The 13,872-nt window shown below is 41.5% G+C and overlaps 1 protein-coding gene across 1 annotated transcript in view; it reads left to right on the forward strand.

Annotated features, from left to right (window-relative positions):
- Positions 1-11,543, forward strand: part of acss2l (acyl-CoA synthetase short chain family member 2 like) — a 14,967-nt gene extending 3,424 nt beyond the window's left edge. Inside the window, exons 5-19 of the mRNA XM_037682384.1 lie at positions 226-329; positions 3,291-3,363; positions 3,465-3,540; positions 4,235-4,319; positions 4,821-4,958; positions 6,312-6,482; positions 6,566-6,699; positions 8,649-8,781; positions 8,900-8,956; positions 9,128-9,208; positions 9,319-9,427; positions 9,564-9,632; positions 9,743-9,919; positions 11,026-11,100; positions 11,170-11,543. Coding sequence (XP_037538312.1) covers positions 226-329; positions 3,291-3,363; positions 3,465-3,540; positions 4,235-4,319; positions 4,821-4,958; positions 6,312-6,482; positions 6,566-6,699; positions 8,649-8,781; positions 8,900-8,956; positions 9,128-9,208; positions 9,319-9,427; positions 9,564-9,632; positions 9,743-9,919; positions 11,026-11,100; positions 11,170-11,297 — 1,610 coding nt within the window. The 3' untranslated portion in view covers positions 11,298-11,543. The remainder of the gene's footprint in view (positions 1-225; positions 330-3,290; positions 3,364-3,464; positions 3,541-4,234; positions 4,320-4,820; positions 4,959-6,311; positions 6,483-6,565; positions 6,700-8,648; positions 8,782-8,899; positions 8,957-9,127; positions 9,209-9,318; positions 9,428-9,563; positions 9,633-9,742; positions 9,920-11,025; positions 11,101-11,169) is intronic.
- The last annotated feature ends 2,329 nt before the right edge of the window (positions 11,544-13,872 follow it).

Raw genomic sequence — 13,872 nt, forward strand, 5'->3', positions numbered from 1 at the left:
CGTAACAGCTAGTAAGCTAAGTTAGAATAGCTGTTAGCTAGCCAGTTACTCAGCTAATGTATCTAACACAACAATATTAGCTTAACAGCTAGTAAGCTAAGTTAGCTAGTGTAGCATAGAGTTTGTCAGTTGACATTGTTTGTGTTAAAATTGAGCGATGTTGCTCGGCTGTATTTTGTTTCAGAACTCAGCATGTGTGCTTGTTTTTTTTTTTTTTACATCAAGGTGTGAAGAAAGGAGACAGGGTGTCCGTCTACCTGCCCATGATCCCAGAGCTCGTCTACACCATGCTGGCCTGTGCCAGAATTGGTGCTGTTCACTCTGTTGTGGTAAGCACTGTGACGAAGACTTTCTATCAAGTTACACTTTTTTACGGGCGTGTGTCCAACGTGACAAAAGCAATCAAGTTTTCTCAAATAAGACATCCGCCCTACGTTCTAATGGTTCTTGACTGCTGCGTTTCCACATGCGGTGGAAACGCCGTCCTCTGTTCTGCAGACAGACACGTTGCTCGTGCTCATTCGCCACTCTGACCTCGTTCCCACAAGAAGACTTCAGCTGAATCGGAGCAGTCGCTTCTCGTGCAGGCTGCTTCACTCCACCAGTTATCAGCTGTTCTTTGACAGCACCTGCGCTCGCTATGTGGGTCAGACATTTCCTGGCTGCCCCCAGCCTGAGACAGCAGGCAGGCCAACACCATTTTAGATGTTTAACCTTCCCCATCCACGCAAAGGTTAGAAGCGGTGTTAAAATATCTGCAGCCGTCAGACGTGGAGTCTCTGTAACCAACAAAGGCCTGTTTTTGACAACCTTGTTCGTGCTGAGTCATTGTATATTTTCCACGTTTATCCCATTAGACACAGACAACCCTTATGCGTCTGGAATTTGCCAGCTCAGTGAACCCAATTATTACTTTAATTATTAATAAAGATGTATTTTGAGATAAAGACAGGCAGGCCCGGCTCCGCCAATGCAGTGACATTTTGCTGAGTCCAGAGTCCTCAGTGACCTGAATCATAATGCTGCCATCAATGCCGAAACCTTACACTCCGTGAACTATTAACCTTGGCCGGAAAACGAGTGTTTGGAAAAGGACGCAGCAAATAGCATCCACATAAAAGAGCAATTAATGGATGGTTGGCTTGTTAGGACTAAACAAGGTTACTCATCTATAAAAGGTGATGAGAGGGAATGACACACAACATCACTGGATCCGCTACAAGCACTTATGTACCTTTTTACCATTTTCCAGGCTTCAGCATGCTTGACGGAACTTGTTAAAAGCACACTTTGGCTCGTTGCTTTGCTTAAAGTATTTCTGATACAATTTAGAGCTTCTAATTTTGGTTTAATTTTACATAAGTCACATTAAATAGTTTTGACCACCTTTCATAATCATAATAGTACAAAAACAGTGTGTTATGTATAAAACACTTTAAAAGGACACTTTCAGATAGTGTAATACCACTGATGGCCACCAGAGGGGAGCAACAAAATTTTTTAATAGTTTTATTTTCAGTATAACTTGATTTTATTTATTTATCTGTTTCGTTTTTCAAAAAAATACCATGTTAATACATTTTTCAACAGCTTGCTGTCTTATTATTAAAATACAGGTCTCTCTTGCAAATGAGCACCCGAGGCTCAATGGGATTAACCTGTATAAATAAAAGTTGAATGACTTAGTTCAGAGCTAAATTGGGTTAAACTATGCAAAAGTATTTTTTGGCTAATTTCCTTACAAATAACACTTTCTCTTCTGGGTCTGAAAAGATCAGAAAAGTGAAGATCTGCAACAGAAATTAAAGTCTCAAAACAGCAATTTAGAAACTAATGGGTCAATAAAATCTGAAGTGTTAATGATATTTGTGTACAGTTATTATTATTTTGCAAGCTAACTACTGGTATGTCCTCTGCTTTTACCATTTACTAAGATGTTCAGCTCATTCTGAACATGCTTTTAGCTTTTAGCCAGACTTTTGCCACATTTAACTTTTAATATTGTTCTGTTACTTTTAGCTTGCCTTTTGCTATTTGTGAATTTTTGATAGTATTAAGCTACTTTCAGCTTGTAACTTGTAAGCTTATTTTATCTTTTAGCTATGTTAAGCTAACTTTACCTCTTAGTGTTTTTCTTTTAGCTCTTAGCATTCTGCTTCTTTTAGCTTTTTGCTGGTGCATTATCTCTTTTAGCTGGTGTTTTGAATACTTTACCTTTTAGCTATGTTATGCTAACTTTAGCACTTAGTGTTCTCCTGCTTTTAGCTCTTAGCTAGTGTTTTCCTTCTTTTAGCTCTTGTTCTCATTCTTTAACTCTTAGCTTGTGCGTTGCATCTTTTAGCTTTTAGCTGGTGTTTTGCATATTTTACCTTTTAGCTATGTTATGCTAAGTTTAGCTCTTAGATAGAGCTCTTCTTTTAGCTCTAAGCTAGTGTTCTCCTTTTAGCTCTTAGCTGGTGCGTTGCATCTTTTAGCTTTTTGCTGGTGTTTTGCATCTTTTAGGTTTACCATCAGTTTCGGCTGCTTCACCCATTCTTACTTTCTACGTTTGCACAGAAAATGTGAGTGTTTCTGGTTTTATCCAGGGTCGAATGGACTTTAGCTTCAACAGGCTAAAGTCAAACAACCATACATATTTGTGATGACTTTATAGGCAGTTTGCTACAGAAGCACTCTGGATCCAGAATGTGTCGCAACCTGATTTTTTCTGACATGAAGTTTTTAACATTAAATGAAGCGATGGGGCAACTTCCTGCCAGCTCGAGCTCAGCTGGTGGAGATTTGAAGTGAATAAAGTCAGCGGTTGCTGTGAAACACTAAAGAAAAGACTCCTTGATTCTCTGAGTCACTGCTTTATTCTCACTCAACCGTCCTGGTGACAAAAGCTTCAAATAGACTGACTAAATGATTACATTTAAAACCTTCAGGCTGCAGTTTCAAAGATGAGAATAAAAGGCTGAAGGCTCTGCTGATGACGTCAGGGAAGGTTTGATTTAGCTGTAGAAAAATGAAATGAACTGGCACCAATTTGCTGCATCCTGTCCTGGTTTTAGACGGCGAGGGAAGTTCGACTCATTAAAAACAGTAATGCTAACAAAACGTCTTTTAAAAACTGAAACCTTAATTTAATCAGCCTGCTTATAGCATGAAGTTAAACCTGCTATTTAAAAAGGGATCTCTGACGAACAATGGACCTTATTTAAAAAACAACTTCTTCAGCTGTAAAATCACAGCTTAAACTTGCAGCTTGTTTGATTGTTACATCATAAAAGTGGGTTTTGTTCGTACAGTTTGCAGGTTTTTCCTCCGAGTCTCTGTGTGAGCGGATCATGGACGCCCACAGCAGCGTTTTGGTGACAGCAGGTAACATTTATCGCTTGTTTCAAACATGTGGGCGACAAATCAGCACCAGACGCTGTGAATGCCCGTGTTCTCTTTGAAATATGTACATCTCTGACACACAGACGGTGTTTATAGAGGGGAGAAGCTGATCAACCTGAAGCAGATTTCAGATGAAGCGGTGGAGAAATGCAAGGAAAAGTAAGTCATGTGATGGAAAATGTCCCGGTTCCCGGCAACTGATCGTATTTACACAGGCAGCTGCTGGTAACAGGACGAGGCACACACAGTACGACGCAGTCAGCTGTTATCAGACAGGTGCTGGGCTTTCAGATTACAAAGGTTGCCGGGCAACAAGGAGCACTCGGATCCATCAGGGAAGCCCGAGCCGCCCATCTCCCATGGCAACGAGAGCCCGAGAGGGATGAGAGCTAAAAAGCAAAGCATGCTGGGAGTGGTCGTCTTGGCTGGGATGTTGAGTTGTTTCAAAACGAGGGACTGAATTAATACAGAGCGGCAGATTCTGATAATGTGCAGAAAACATTTTAATCTGTGTTATTTGTCAAAAGTTCAACATTTTTATCACAAACATCAACAAGTCGCTGATGTTCATTATTAATGTCATGTTTTTGTGTTTTATATATTTTTAAAATTTTCTAAACTTCACTTAAATCATTTGCAGTTATTGATTATCTTGGGTAAAACTAAATATTCAGATTAAACTTGACCCTCCTGCTGCCCTTGGGCCAAAATGACCCATAAGGTGTGATGCCTCTCGGGTCATTTTGACTCAGGGGCAGCAGGAGGGTTAAAACTGCTGTTTAGATTATTTGAGGAGAAGCAAATATAAACCAAAAACAAACAAACAAATAATTTTTTTTATCTTATTTCATAGAGGGTCGTCTGGTGTCGCCAAATGTCTGGTCGTAAAGCACGAAGCACTGAGGACACAAGCTGGATCTTCATGCAACAAATTACAGGTAAAACCATTTGATACCTTTGACTGTACTGATTTATTCAAACGATGTCATATGTTTGGTGAAAAAAAGGACGTTCATTTATTGTTTTTATAACAATTTTTTTAATTTTAATTGCCTTTTATTTTCATATGAGTCCTCGTGACTTAATGAGACAAATCTGCATAAATACAGATTATATAAATAAATAAATAAATAAATTTGGTCTTAAATTTTCTACTCATTATATTTTGTTTAATTGTTTACAGATGAATTTAAAGTTGCATATGAAGAAGAAACTAAACAAAAACCGTTTCCAATTTCTTGCTGTCGATTACGTTCATGTTTAGTCACGGCGGGTCCAGGTTGTGGGAAGGTGGGGTGCTTGAGGTGCTGCAGCAACAACACCCGCCCCCCCCCGACAGACGCTGGATGACATGTCCAAAAACAGAGTCACTGAATTCATTAAAAAATAATAAAAAGCACATTTTTAAATGTGTTGGGTTTGATCTCCGCTCCGTTCAGACCCCCTGGGACTCAGAGCGAGACGTGTGGTGGGACGAGGCCATGGGGACCGCTGACGATGAGTGTGAACCTGAGTGGGTGGATGCTGAGGACCCGCTGTTCATCCTCTACACCAGCGGCTCCACCGGCAAACCCAAAGTAAGACACGGCGCCATGAATAAACACAAACACATATGGCAGGCTAAAAGGCCCTTAATACGCCACTTTTACAAAACATCTGGATAAAATGATGTAAAATAGAGTTTTATAAGTCAGGATGTTAAAAAAATATGAGAAATTCTGCCAGAATGCCTTTTTTTATTGTACTTTTGAGACCTAATCTGCTTCAATTTGTGTTTTTTCTCCTCATAGTTGTAAAAAGTAAACAGTTGCAATATTGTTGACACATTGGTTTGAATAAATTATACAGTGAGGTTTAAATAAAGTAGAACTGTCCAAGTCCATGCTCAATAATCCAGGTAAAAATCCAACTATGTTCAGTCAAGTCATCCGGATGGTTTCTTTTTTTGCCGAGACGTTTCGTCCTTCATCCAAAGGACTTCATCAGTCCGAGGAGCCACAAACAAACTGAGTCCCACAAGCAGCACACTCCCATAGTGGGAAGAAAACAGCTTTTGGTAATAAGATGGTTTCTGGGGCCCGCCCTCCCCCCGTCAACTCCTCTGAGGCAGCCATGGCAAGAGTAATGCTCACCCATGTGCAATGAATGACCTGTCTGAGCATCACAGGTTCTAATACCCACAGCAGACCTTGAAGTCCAACTGGGTCTGACTCCACTGTATTTGGATACCTTGGGAGAGTCCGCATCCAGTGTGTTGAGGTTACACCAGTCTGGTAGGTGGAGGTCTATCTGACTCACATCACACTCAAATATGGGACAGGGCAGTTGCTGCTATCCCAGTAATGCCACAACCTAGAGACAGTATGTTCAAAAAAATTTTTTTTGAAGATTTCAGACAGAAGATTGAAGATGGATCTGCCCGGAGCAACTTTTCTATGGTGGATCGGTCTCCCAATTGATTTTATTGGTTTACAGATGGATCCCTTCTGAAGGGGTCAGTAGGTGCAGGGGTGCTGATCTTGCCCAGGTATACTTGATGGAGTTCTAACTGGGCACAACCTGCTCAACCACCACAAAATGGTGATGGGACTCCATGACAGTGGTCTGTGTGAAGCCTGTGGCACTGAATTAGAGATTTATTTGCACTCTTGCCCGGCTCTGAGCAGTCAAGGAGAAAAAAAATCTTGGGGAACCCTTCATGGGTCACGATTAGCTCACTGTGTTTCAGACTTTATCTTTCATCCGAGGGACTTGAAGTTTGAATAAAACTTAGTGTCTTTTGGGGGAGATAAATGGGCCCACCTGTGATACCCCCACCCATATATGGGTTCTTCATCCATCCTCACCTACCAGTGCCGATACTTCTCTTCCAGCCTGTGTTTTTACCTTCTACTGTCCTTGACGATTAATAATCTTTGCACGTCTCACAGGGTGTTGTCCACACGGTCGCTGGCTATCTGTTGTACACCTCCCTGACCTTCAAACATGTCTTTGACCATCACCATGACGACGTGTACTGGTGCACGGCAGACATCGGCTGGATCACCGGCCACTCCTACATCACCTACGGTCCCCTGGCGAACGGAGCCACAAGCGTCCTTGTAAGTCAAACAGGCGCGGTTTCTGTAAAATGAGGCGATAAAGCGCACGTATGTTCACCTGTGGGGGGGCTGTGTGATTCCAGTTTGAGGGGATCCCTGTGCACCCTCACGTCGGACGGTTCTGGGAGATCATCGAAAAGTACAAAGTGAGCAAGTTTTACACAGCTCCCACAGCCATCCGCCTGCTGATGAAGTACGGGAGTGAACCGCTGCAGAAGTAAGCCCCCGTCTCCGCTGAGAGTCGCCACAGTTTAAGACGATCGCAGGAGCTGCAGGAGGAGGTTCATCGAGAAATCTTCCACGTTGTTTTTAGTGTGAACGCTCATAAAGTTGTAGGATCCATTTTTCTTCCGTATGTTTTTTGGCACAGATCAACTCACAGAGAGTCAAAGCATCACAAGCACAGAACTTATTACCTGGTCCTGTCCGAGTTCTGAGCCCTTTCTAACTTACTGGAGTAAACTCGTTAAGGGCCTTAGTGTTTATCAGAAACAAAATATATTTTTTAAATATGTAGCTTTTCGGCCATGTTTTCCATACTGAAAATGAACGGAGCTCTCTTCACATCCTTAAAACTCTGTGCCGTTTAAAACCTTTTACTGCTCGTTTCAGCTTTTAGTCTGGTTCAGCTTCTTTCAGCTCCTTTCAGCTTCTTTCAGCTTTTTTTTTGTTCATTTTTCAGTTTTTTCCTGCCGACTTGTTTTTAATCACACTCTGCCATTTGTGATTATTTTGAATAATTTTAACCTTAAAATTTAACCTAAAATTTTATTTTTTTAATTTAATAATTTTTATTTTTTTATTTTTTCAAACTCTTTCTGCTAAATTCAGCTTTTCAGCAGCTTTTTCAGCTACTATTTTTTTTCTAATTTCAGCCTTTTTGTAATCTGTTCAGCCCATTTCAACTTTTTCTACACATTTCTGCTGTTCTTCATTTTCTTGCTCTTGGAAATGTCAGATGTTCAAATTCAGCTTTCATCAGTAGTTCAGCTATGAAATCTTTTCAACAAAAATCATTCAGCAATAAGCGCTCACACCATTACTCACATCTCGTCGTTCGGTCCTTCTGTAACATTCGGCGTGGCAGTAAACAAAATCTAAACCCTGCAGAGCTTTAAGTCATTTTATGTCCCGTGAGCCGTAAGTTGAAGACAATCAGTTGAAGCTGAAGATTATTTTTCCTTCAATTAAAGAATAAAGGACAATAAAACAGTATCTGAGTGAGTTTCACTCCATCTGCCCCCTCTGGGGTCTATCCTGAGGAAACAAGTCTTTCATTTCATTGTTCTGCTGATGATTGTCAGATTTATCTGCCCTTAAAACAAACTAGTTCCTGCACAAATTATATGAGAGATCATAATTAATATTCATTTAAAATTAGGGAGATTAGAAAGATTACCGTATTTTCCGCCGTACACGTCGCATCTGTCCAAATATGTCTAATAAAGTGGAAAAAACATAAATAAGTCGCTTCGCTGTATAAAGTTGCATCTTTTATGCGTCACCGCTGACAACCTGGAAATGTGGACTGGCTGCCAAATGACGGCCGCGGGAGCGTGCACGGGAGGACTTTAACAAGAATTTAACAAGATTAACACAAAAACAATTATTTGTTTGCTCAACATTATAGCAAAGGTGTGTCTCAGTTGAACTTTTCCTTAATAAATGCACTTTAATGGTCAAATCAGCTGCATTTCACCTGCATGGACGGCGCGGCGACATGCAGCTGATTTGACGTTTGCTCCAGGAGTTGTGGAGCGAGACGAAGGTGGCTCTGTATGGCAAGCCATATGTCTCACTAATAGTCACTTTTACCTATTAATGAGACACTTGGCTTGTCATTTTAGTCTAGGGCCCTCTAGTGGCTGAAAATGGTAGTGTTGAATATTTTCCATGTCATAAAGAATAAAATAGTCAGATCTCAGTCAAAAATTGTTTATAAATATGGAAAAAAAACAGAAATAAGTCACTTCGCTGTATAAGTATACAAAAAGGTGCGACCTATATGACAAAAAGTATGGTATATAATATTTTAGTTACTTAGATCACAAGGTGGCGTCTTAATGAACTAATTTTATACACATACCACATTTTTCTTGTTTCGTGCCCTCTGCTCTTTCCGACTCATTTCGGCAACGCAGGTCACATAATTTGCTCCTTGCTCAGGTACGACCTGTCCAGCCTGAGGATTCTGGGTACTGTAGGCGAGCCCATCAACCCCGAGGCGTGGCGGTGGTTCTACGAGGTGGTGGGTCAGAGCCGGTGTCCGGTGGTCGATACGTTCTGGCAGACAGAAACGGTACGAGACGATAAATCAACCAGACGGTCTGGTTGACTGGAGGCCGGATCAGATTTAAATATATTTTCAAAGGTTTCTTGTTTACATTATTATTATTTTTATTATTATTTCCCTGTAGGGAGGTCATGTTTTGACTCCACTACCTGCTGCTACACCTCTGAAACCAGGCTCTGCTGTGAGTACCACCTTTATCTTTATGGAAACATCAGGGTAAAGAGAGAGAGAGAGAATATCACACAATACAACATTTTTCCTAAACCAGGTTCTGTTTGTTTTCTTTATTCAACTTATTTGTTCTTTACAAATGACGTGTCAGGTTAAGGGACATCTACTCCTCATATTTCAGACCTTTCCGTTCTTCGGGGTCGAGCCGGCCGTCCTGAACGAACATGGGGAGGAAGTGGAAGGTGAGGCTGAGGGTTACCTGGTAAGTTTATCTGATTTAGGATTTTTTTTTTTTTTTTAACTACCAAAAAAAAACAATTAAAATGAACTCTGATTAGACGCAAACACTTCTCTCCTGGTCGTGTGCTGCAGGTTTTCAGAAAGCCCTGGCCGGGACTGATGCGAACTGTTTATAAAGACCACAAGCGCTTCGAGAACACCTACTTCAAGAAATTCCCGGGCTTTTACGTCACCGGCGACGGTGAGACGCCAAAACAAACAAACAAAAATAAAAACACGCTGCATGTCACCCGAGAAGCCAGCAGTTTGTTTTTATGGATAAATTGAAAGTTGAAACTTCTGTTGGAGGTTATTCAGGTCGTTTTCTCCGCTCTCAGGCTGCAGGCGGGATAAAGACGGATATTACTGGATCACAGGGAGGATCGACGACATGTTGAACGTGTCGGGTACAAAACATACAAAACTCCTTTTTACTTTTAACCTTGACTGTAAACATCTGCTGTCAGCCGTGCGCTTCGTTTGCGACTTCGTATAAATAATCATATTTGTCCTCCAGGCCACCTCATGAGCACGGCGGAGGTGGAGGCGGCGCTGATGCTGCACCCGTCGGTGTCGGAGGCTGCCGCGGTGAGCCGACCTCACAAGGTGAAGGGAGAGTGTCTGTACTGCTTCGTCACCCTCAAAGACAGCCGGGAGTTCGACAGCAAGCTGGTGGAGGAGCTCAAGAGGCTCGGTGAGGATCCCACTCAGGAGGGATCTCCTTGTCTGTCGTAGCCTTTACTCCGTCGTAAAGTAAAAATGACTGATAGAACTGAATCACCCGCCGCTTTTCATGCCCAAGTTTTGGACTCAGATCTTGTTTTGTTAACAACAGCTGTTAAAATATGTGATTTTTATTATATTCATTAAATGTTTGATTGGGGGTTCGTTTAACTCGGACTCGTCAGGGTTCATGTTGATCTCGCGTTAGAAGTTGGTGTTTGAATGTAAACGTACGGCTCGTAATCGCTGGCCATCAAACCTGAGTCTGTTGATTTTGCTCATTTTTTACAAATTATGTGATAAACATTTGGCAGGGGAAGATGAGGGCTTAGTTTTTATCATAGATGATACGCAAATACAACAATTTTCAGATTAAAACCTATAAAAAAATCTTTTATTTTGACACCTTGCTTGAAACCCACAGGTTGTAAATAACACGTAGGACCAGAACCTGGAAGCTGAAGCCAGAACAGGACCAGCTGTTTAAAGTCCCGCCCCCCTTCATGTAAACTAATGGGACTTTGCTATTTTTATATATAAAAAAAAAACAAACTTGTTCAAATATTTATTTTTCTAATAGTTTAGCTGTGATCAGTTATTTTATGCTTAAATAAAAACAAGTCACGTGACACCATGATGGTGCATGAAGAAGTAGGCGGGGCTTAAAGACCCACATCGCCAGTGAGCAGACTCTGGATCCACAAAATCCAACATGGCTGCTTCTTTAAATCGGTTCTTTCTGGTTTCAGTTCCAGACCACAGGGACACTCTGTCTGGTTTTAGAACATCAGTTTGAGGTCGACTCTCAGCTACTACCACACAAAAGTTTAGCTCAACATCTGTAAAACTGGTTGAGTTATAATCGTTGTTGTGTTTTCTATGGTGAGCTGGCTGTGGCAGCCATTTTGAACGAGGTTGACTCCAAAACAAATTACTTTCTGACTGGTTTGATTTAAGTGTGCAATCAGATTAGATTAGTTTTAAATTAAAGCCAACAAACATTTATTTTACTCCTACTGTTCGTAAAAATAGAGCTGAATATTTTTTTTTGAGCGTTCTTTCCTGTTTTTCTTTCAGTGAGAGGAAACATTGGACCGATCGCGACGCCTGACTTCATCCAGAACGCCCCGGCGCTGCCGAAGACTCGCTCAGGTAACACCCGCAGCAGCTTCCTCAGGTGACCTCTGACCCCCTCTGAAACACCTCGCTCCTCTTCCTCAGGGAAAATAATGAGGCGGATCCTGCGGCAGATCGCTCGAGGCGAGGAGGATCTCGGGGACCTCTCCACCCTGTCCGACCCGAAGGTGGTGGAGGTGCTGCTCAGCCAGAGGAGAGAAGCTGCAGCCTGAGCCTTCGTCTCCCGATTCTAGTGACTGATGATGAACGTCTCGCCTGATGGACTCTCTCTGAATGCCTTTCGGACAGAGTCAGAGCGCAGACACGTTTAAAAACAGAAAAATATCTTGAAGATTTTGTCAGCTTGGGCCAAAATATCATTTTAGTTGAAGCCTTTGCTTCCAGAGGGAATTATTTTTTAAATTTTGAAATAGAAGTCAGTTTTGCACAGCTTGTTTCTCACTGGTTCTGTATTTTTCCACGCATTTCTATCATCTATAATAAAAGAGTTTCATCCTTTTTGTCTGATCACAGCAGCTGAACTTCGCCCCCTTGTGGCAGAAATCTGCCTCTGCAGCAGCTGAATGAAGATTTTTACCCTTTTGTTGCCTCATGATGCCCAAAACATCCACACAGCTTAGATTATATGATCTGAACAGCCAGGAGGGATTTTTAGAAGAGAGGGGAGAAGCTTAAATTGTGAGTGTTTGTTGATTTTGAAGCACAAAACAAAACAAAAAAAGTAAAAGTGTCTTTTTAAGCGTTTCGACTGCAGCAGCTGGAATGAAAAGCCACTCCTGTCGCTTCAGGTCACGAGGATTCAGTGACCGTCTCCTTTTGTCCTCAGAGCTGGGAGGGACAAGGATGAGAAGACGAGGCTCGGGAAGTTACATCATCAGCCGTTACCATGACAACCTCCTCACTTCTTCTACCTGTGACTCCAGCTGCGCTCTGCAGATGTTTCGTAACCCGACACATTCCCTGGCGCTCTCCATTCCTCACGTCTATTGGTCAAGAAAAAAATTATACATTTTCTCAGATTCTTATAAATAAATAAAGCGATGGAATGCATGTCACCCGCCACCTTTTATAAGATGCAGAGTTTCAGAGTAAGATTTTACAAGAGCTGCTGCGTATCGACGATTTCTTTCAAATCCAAACTGTTTAAAAGATCCAAAGGCCTCTTTAAATAAATGTAAACGAAACAAAAACAGAGTTTTATCTGCTGAACTGAATGCAAATTACTTTCAAATAAAGCGCGGTCCGTGCTTACTGCTACTTCCTGTCTGACAGGAAGTTGTATCCAGAATATTTTTATAGATCAGAGCTCGCAGGAATAAGGTGATATTTTCCCTGGGGTAAAATAATCTGTACTTTAACTTGAGTTCCTCCACCACTGCTGAGCACACCGTGGCGTGAAACCTGTTTGTGATCCTGCTGTCTGGTAGAACCCGTGCCCAGGCAGGACTTGGAGAACTCCAAATTTAATTAAGAATATTTAATAAAAGTAAAAACAAAAGCCGACGTTGAGCAAACTTACAGTTTCACTGGGAAGACACGGAGGGAGACAAAACCAGAACACCATTCAGGACAACGCACGGACACGGGGAACAGACGCAGACTTGAAAACAAAACACTAACGAGGGAATAAACACAAACACCTGGAGACAACAGCTGGCAGAGAGCTGATCACATGAGGGAGAAACACGGAGGAGGGCAGGACAGACAACACACACAGATCCTCTCAGTTTATTGTTTCTCCTCAGTGCACATGTACTGGACGCCAGTTCTGCTGGACAGTAGTCCCTCATTTATTGCGTGGATTTGTACCTTGAAACCCGCAATAAGTGAAAAACTGCGAAGTAGGAATAGTAGTACAAATACTAAGTAGTAGTTTTATTTGAGTATTTATATAAATATATCTATAAAGTCATTTTAAACCCTTCCCACACTCTTGCAATATTCTAAACAATGTTTCTAAACTTTAAACGAGCACAGAATGTCATGATTTCAGCTCCCTGCCTCCGCTGCTCTGGGCCACGCCCATTTCTCCGCTCTGCACTATGAACAGCTGATCAGCTGCAGCAGGAAGTTTATCCTGCAGTGTGAGCGGCACAAAGGTGCAGCAGGTGCTAAATAATTTTAAATAATTTAATTCCATGCGGCTCATCCATCAGTCAGTCAAATGTGTGTCATGTCCCATTTTATTTTGAAAAACGAGGGACTATTTGCTTTTAGATTAAATCATTTGGGCTTCTTGTCTCTAGATTCACATATTGCACCCGGTTTGTTCTTCCTATAGGCAAATGTCAGGATGTAGGAAGTGTGATGTCAGATGAAACTACAGCAGTCCCTCGTTTATCGTGGGTGTTAGGGACCGCCCCCCCCACCTGAGAAGTGAAAATCAGTAAAGTAGAGGAGGTATACTATTTATTTTAGTATTTATATATATATTAAGGCTTTAGAAACCCTTCCCACACTCTTGCAATGTTCTAAACTCTTAAACCGACATCATTTTGTACTACCGGTGCTTAGCGTATTTTAGTTGTTTTTCTTGATTCATATCTTAGATCTTACTGTTTTTCTTTACAGTTTATACTTTTGTTGGATGTAACTGGGCGTACACAATTTCGTTCCACCTCATGTACCACATGGTGCGTATGACGAATAAAGAACTTTGAATCCTCCAATTTTAACAACATACTTATATGTAGCTACTAAATTTTACTTACCAGAGTGTCCCTGCTCCGAAGTCCTTGTAGGCCGGTTGAAAGAGATGATGAAGGTCCTGCTGAGCTCTGGACCTTC

Source organism: Nematolebias whitei, chromosome 9 (genome assembly GCF_014905685.2).
Source record: "Nematolebias whitei isolate Nwh7 chromosome 9, NemWhi1, whole genome shotgun sequence".
NCBI classification, from domain to species: domain Eukaryota; kingdom Metazoa; phylum Chordata; class Actinopteri; order Cyprinodontiformes; family Rivulidae; genus Nematolebias; species Nematolebias whitei.